This window comes from Pygoscelis adeliae, unplaced genomic scaffold (assembly GCF_000699105.1).
Source record: "Pygoscelis adeliae isolate BGI_AS28 unplaced genomic scaffold, ASM69910v1 Scaffold290, whole genome shotgun sequence".
NCBI lineage: Eukaryota > Metazoa > Chordata > Aves > Sphenisciformes > Spheniscidae > Pygoscelis > Pygoscelis adeliae.
In genome coordinates, this window is record NW_008823965.1 from 198,637 (window position 1) to 205,085 (window position 6,449).

Sequence of the window (6,449 nt, forward strand, 5' to 3'; positions counted from 1 at the left end):
AGGGCCCAGCCTGCCCTCGGGCACTGGGCATGTGCTCAGCTGCTCTGCCCGGCGGGTTTGGCAGAATTTCAGGTGGGATTTCAAACTCTTGCCTATGGCCCAGGGAATTCCTCTGCTAAAACAAAACTTCCGAGCACCATGGCTCCATTTCTTATCTTGCGTGGGAGAGCCAGAGTCTAAAATTCACATGCTCTTCATTTTCCTTAACAGCAATTCCCCTTTTTTCTTTTCTCCATCTTCACGGTTGAAGATACTGGCAAAGGAGATTTTATTTATCCTGAGGCAGGTTTAGATGAGATGAGACTTCTTGCAAACCAGCCACAAGGTAGAAAAATCCATCTTTTATTTTAATTCCTTGCTTGGATTTTCTTCTTTTCAAACACTGGATATCTAATCGAGTAGAAGGATGCAAGGCTGGGAAATGTTGTGCCTCCTCATTTAGATACCCGCTGAATTGTGTCCTCGCTGCCTGGCTGGGGAGCGATCTTTGGTTTGTATGAGGAGGGATGGATAGACTGGGGTCCCTGGCGGCTGGGCCTCACCGAGGACTTTTTTTGTTTTGGTGTGGGTTGAGCTGTTTCTCCTCTATGAGCCTCTCCATAGCACCAGTGGCAATGGCCCTTCACCCTCCCGGTGCCGCTCCCCACAGGAAGCGTCTCCCGTGCCGTGTATTGTCCTGCCTTCGGTGCTTCACTTTGCCCGCCCGTCATCTTGCAAAATATTTCCCTCTCCACAAGGAAAAGCCGACTTCAAAGCTGCGGGGACGCTGGCTTTCCTTGCGCTAATCAGGCGAGGCTCCTGCAAGGCAGCTGTTGGTAGTTGAAAGACATGAGTGATGCTCCCCTCAGTCTGGGAGGTGGTGGTTCCCCAGGTGCCTTCTTGGTGCTGAGATTCACGGAGGGGCAGGGAACGTGATTGCAAAGTCTCTTTAATGTAAAAATAACGGCGGAGATCAAAGCTGCCGCCAGCCTTCGCCTCCCTGCTGCCTGGAGAGCGTGTGATGCAGCAGAAAAGCACCCAAAAATCTTCCCTGACCACCTGGGCTCTTGGTGGGATGTGTCCAGCGTGGGTTGGTGGGTCAGTGTTGGCATGGGGCACTCTGCCGGTGCCTGCAACCCTCCTGGGGGGACGAGTGGCATTCACCTTGTCGCAGGGGCCGGAGTAGGGGCATCTTCTGCCTCCTGGAGAGCGGAGTAACAGATCCCCTTTTGCCCGAGCCCCCCAGCCCCACGCTGTGCCCCAACAGGCTGCCCCTCATCCCCCTGTGGCCTCATCCGAGCTGGTCGAGTGACTTTGTTGTGACAGGCCCAAGCCCTGGGAGCCGTTGGGGTTCACCTCCCCGAGCAGGGCCACCCCCAAGGGAGAAGGAGAGGTGAAGGCAGCCCGGCTAATTGCGCTGGCAAGCAGGATTTTGTTAATGAATCAACCCCCTCAAAAAACACCAGATACTTCAGATTTCATGAAACGCAGCAGGTGGGAGGATCTTGAAAGGTCTCATCCATTCATTGAATTAAATATCCTTGAGTCTAGCCCAAGGCTTAATAGCAATGAAACCGCCCACCATCCTGAGAGAAGGCAAATTCAGAGCTGCTCAAAAGACGCTGGACTGGGAGGGCCGGGATGGCTGGGCTTGGGGGCAGGTTCCCTGCCAGCACCAGGGGGTCAGTCCCACCTGCAGTCCCTGCTCCCAGTCCCCATCTGCAGGCACCGTTGCTCCCTGTCTGTGGTCTGAGCACGGCCGTGCCGCAGCAGCTCGGCCGCGGTCTCCGGTGGTGGGAAGCTGGGGTGCATGACGGGGGGTAGGCAGAGAAATGCTGCAGGGGAAATTGGAATAGGCAGAATACAATCACCTACATTTAAATAAGACGTGTAATATGCAATAAATAGATTGTATTCATAATAAATATCAGAGCTGGCCAGATATTGGATACAATTATTCATATCCAGATATATTGGCGAAGTGATGCATTATTCATATGATACTCAGTTAGCCCACGAATGCCAGGAATTCTTTGTTTAATCATGTGTTTGACAAACATCATGACTCATTAAATATATTATTCAGAAAATAGTATTTGATCAGGTCTAATAGACGTACTGCAGACACTTAGAGATTTGGGGGTCCCAAATTTCTTTACTCCAGAAGCGCTGAATGAGGTTTGCTCCAGAACTGCAGGCACACTCATAATTTCATCTAACTTTTACTGTGGTTTTTGTGCTCGGACTTTGAGGCATTTTGTGGCGGAGCCCAGCACTGAATCCTCCTTTTGGTTTTAGGAGAGCTGGACAGTCCCGGGATGCCTTTTTCTATTTTCTCTCCTTGCCAGGCGTTGCCTGTCCTTAAGCCAAGCAGGCATCACCTGCGCGTCTACTCCTCCATCGAGAGCCTCCCAAGTTGCTATAGGGACCATAAGGGAACTTAGCTATAGGAGATGCGTCTTCAGGCTCCGCTGCCTATTATGTGCATGTGTGTTGTGGAAAAGGGTCCTCGCTGAGCCCCGTTCTCCCCTTTCCACGATGGGGAAGAGGCCGGAGGAACGCGCGTGCGAGCAGAAGTCGTGAGTCAGCGGAGCGAGGTCGCTTGAGCTGCGCGGTGAGTCAGGACTGTAACCCAGGAGCCCGGGCTGAGTAGGAGGGAGAATAAATTTAATGAGCAGCGATTGTTCACTTGCTGCTTAGTTTTATTCCAAGGTGGTTTTCACAGCCCTTAACTTAAAGATCAGGACCCCTCAGTGGAAGCTGTCAAATCAAAAGCCAAGCTCGAGGGATTGGGTTTAATAAAGAGAGATGAGGGAGGGGTGATGTTCGAGTTAAAGGGCTCAGGATGGCGGGTGAATGTGGCTGCCAGAGGCATCTCTTGCTGTTTGTCATGGAGCTGATTTTCTAACCCGTGGCATAAAAATTCCATCACATTGATTTCTCGTAATAAAATTCAAGCCGGTGTAATGGCATTCCGCCTGTTTCCAAAGGGAGGGCTGGGGCCGGAGCTGCCTGCTCACTGACTCACGTTCGCTGCCTTCATTTATGGGGCCAGTGCACTGCCAGCCTGCCCAAGGTAAAAATACCGTCCCGGTGAAGATGAACCGCAGCCAGCCAGAGGGACTGGGGTTCGGGCGCTGAGTCCAAGGGACTGGGAAGGCTGACACGAAACTCTGTGACTGAACCACCTCTGGTCATCACACACAGATGGGCACAAAACGTGGGGACCCACCTGAGAGGCGGCCAGAGATGCCAGAGGGAAAATGGGACTAGGAGAGACCTGGCGGTGTCTCTGGCTCCATCATGCTGCTTGGAGATAGCGGCAGGTCCCAGGTCTTGCAGATGTGCCAAAAACTCCCTCCCAAGGGACCCGGTTCTGCACAAACACCTTAACTAGCCTGGGACGTCAGCGGGGACAAGGAGGATGGCCATCGCCCCTGTGCTGTGCCAGGCTGCGCTGCCTCCATCACGCAGCACCTGCGGGTCTGCCCGGGGCGTTGTCGGTCCCGTGGGACAAAGGGGACGTGCGTTCTGCAGCACTGAGGCAGGCTGGGGCTTGTGGACCCCAACACTACCCTGATTTGTCACCTTTCTCCCTTGGGGAAGGGTTTGCCCTTCGGTGGGCTTCAGCTCGGGCAGCTGTCGTGGTTTGGCTACTGCAAACACAGTGTTCCTGTGCTAAAGGAGGGCTGTGCGGTGCAGGGGGGCAGGAGCCGTCCCTGAGGAGGGCACGCAGGGGCTTGCAGCTGCCTGGGGCTGAGCTGCAGGTCTCTGAGCTGTAGCATGCTGCACAGGGGCTGGTGTTCTCGGAGCTGCTTGCTAAGGTGGGAGCAAGGGGCTTCCCGTGTCCCCGTGGGCAGTGAAACGGGGCTCGGTGGGGCTCTCCAGCCTCTCCCAGTGCAACAGTGGAGATGCTCTCCCTGCCACCACCATTGAAGTTTTCCAGCCATTTCCCTCCTGGGCTTCCGCCTGTCCCGGGTGTTTCTGGGGCTTCACAGCAAGTAGGACATTGCATTCACTATCTTCTTGTGCTTCTGGGGCATATCTAGACATTGTCAGGGGAAGATCTTGTTACTCATGTTCTTAAGAGGTCAAACTGGCACCAAACCCTGCCTCCCCCGAGTGTGCAGGAGACGGCACCTCTCTGCAATTGCCGGCTGTAAAAATAGACCCCTGGCTGTCAGCTCCTTGTGAGGGCCATGCTCCTCTCCTCTTCAGCCCAGCTTTCATAACTGCGCGCTTGCTTTCCCTCCCCAGAGCTTTGGCCAGATGGGTGTGGAGTTGTGCATGCCTGGCAAGTGCCGCTTCTTGTCTGGAGCTGCTGCTGCTCCTTTTTCGGTTTTGTTCTTTAAAAGAGGTGCAAGAGGGGGAAGGGAAATAGGAAATATTGTGCCTGCATTTGAGATTCTCTTTAAGGATTTTACTGTTGCGGTGGGGTGGTTTTTTTCGCGGGTATCTATAGTAACGCTGCATCCCACTATGGTTTTCTGGAGAGCAGCATTCCCTGTCTTCCCGCTTGTATTATTTTTTTCCAAACCCCCTCCCTCTGCCGCTCCCTGGCCCTGATGGTCCTTGTGCCGTGCAACCGAGCTGTCCCCATGGCTCCCTCACTGCTTTGTTATCCGCTTGTGAGCGTGAGAGTGGTCAAACCATCCATGGACAAACCATCCATGGATAAGCCATCCACGGATAAACCGTCCAGGCGCTGCGCAGGCCAGAGGCATGGTGTGCAACTAGTTACTCTGAGGTGGGATAGCAGGGCATTATTTACTTTTAATTACTTTTACCCCTTCCTGAATAGGTCCTGTTTGTCAAAACGCAGCAAGGCGGAGCGCGGTCCCTGGAGACAGAGGTGCCACCCGTGAGAAATGGGCGCCAACGGGAGTGGGTGAACGAGAGAAAAAATCAGGCAGCAAAAGGATGAGAAGACACTGTAGGAAAATTTAAAGAAGGGAGAGAAGGGAAGGGAAACGCGTGGCTCCGGTGGGGGTGCGGGATCCTCCCTTCAGAGGGGGACAGGATGGCTTTTGAGCTCCAGGCGGCGCTGCTGGGGGACGGCTGGTCCCTCGCAAGGCAGCCACCACCCTCCTGGCCCCCTCTCTGGGATTTCAGGAGCTGCGAGTGGAAGCTCCCTGCAAGCGCTAACTTTGCTCTTCTGTCGTCTCTCCTGACGCCCGGAGCGGGCTGGGAAGCAGCAGAGAAATGACTCATTAGCTGCCAGCTCAGGGAAAGGCATTTATAGCTTTCGCACGGAAAACAGCCTTCGCGCAGCATCGCCGTCAGTGCCCTTGGACGCAGGCTGCCGTCACGGGGTGCATCCCGGGACTTGGTCCTGCACAGGACCCTGACGGGGCTTGGAGAGCTTGGCTTGACTGAGGTGTGATGCCTTTTGCAGGCTGGGTCTGCAAATCCCTCCCGGTCTTGTCTGCATGGTGGGGGAGGAGGTGGAGGACCCTCTCCACGGCCCACACTGGGCAGCCAGGACCCCAGCGCCAGGGGACACCCTGAGAGCTGCCACACTCGGAAAAGTGCCCGAGCTCCTCGGGTGGGGAGGGAGGGAGCCCTGTGGGGAGGCACGCTTCTCCCGGCTGCGCAGTCTGAGAGCGGATTTAGGAAGAGCCTCCTTGGCTGGGCAGGGTGCAGCTGGGCTGGCGCTGGCTCAGAATAGTTTTGCTTTAGTCACCGATGACTTTGATGTTTTAATGGAAGAGCCATTAGGATGCTTGAGGGCCCGGGTTGCTTTTCCGACAATGCCTGGGCTGAGGCATGCCTTAGGCACAGCGACTGTGGCACCGCAGGATTGTGAAGTTCAGGGTTCATGAGCATCTCCCTGGAGGGAGCCCAATCCCCGGCAGGGTGACAGCCATCCCAAGGGGTGCTGGAGCCCTGGCCGGGATGGGATCTGAGCAGGAGAGATGGCCATGGTGACTGTGGGACCCAACTGTGGCGTGCAGGTAGCTCCGTGTGGGCGGCTGTGTGATGGAGCTGAGAGACACGGTGTAGCGCAGCCTCCGCCTCCCGCATCCCTCTGCTTCCCCAGACCTGGCCCGTCCTCCATCCCAGCAGTCTCAGGTCTCGGCTGCGGAGGTAAAGCAGACCAAGATATTGGGTGTCACATTTAAACATCATGAGCTGCCCTGGCCAGGCTGTAGCAGCGGATTGATGCCCTCCAGCTGCCTGCGAAGGAGGTGCCCAGTCACTGGCCTGCAGAAAGGTGGCCTCGAAGTCGTCCCCTCGCTGGGGAGACCTGCAGTGTGATATGGCAGCCCCTTCCCTCGTGCCATCGCCTCCCCTCTCCCGGCAGCCCCGCTCACCCCGTGCTTGTTGTAGGATCTCGGTCTGCGACGAGGACAAGTTCCGCCACAACGAGTTCATTGGGGAGACGCGGATCCCGCTGAAGAAGCTGAAGCCCAACCAGACCAAAAACTTCAACATCTGCCTGGAGAAGCAGCTGCCGGTGAGGAGGGGGT

General features: G+C 55.6%; 1 protein-coding gene across 1 annotated transcript in view; it reads left to right on the forward strand.

Annotated features, from left to right (window-relative positions):
• DOC2B (double C2-like domains, beta) overlaps nt 1-6,449 on the forward strand; it is a 35,157-nt gene that overhangs the window by 24,971 nt on the left and 3,737 nt on the right. The window contains exon 5 of the mRNA XM_009324207.1: nt 6,310-6,447. Coding sequence (XP_009322482.1) covers nt 6,310-6,447 — 138 coding nt within the window. The remainder of the gene's footprint in view (nt 1-6,309; nt 6,448-6,449) is intronic.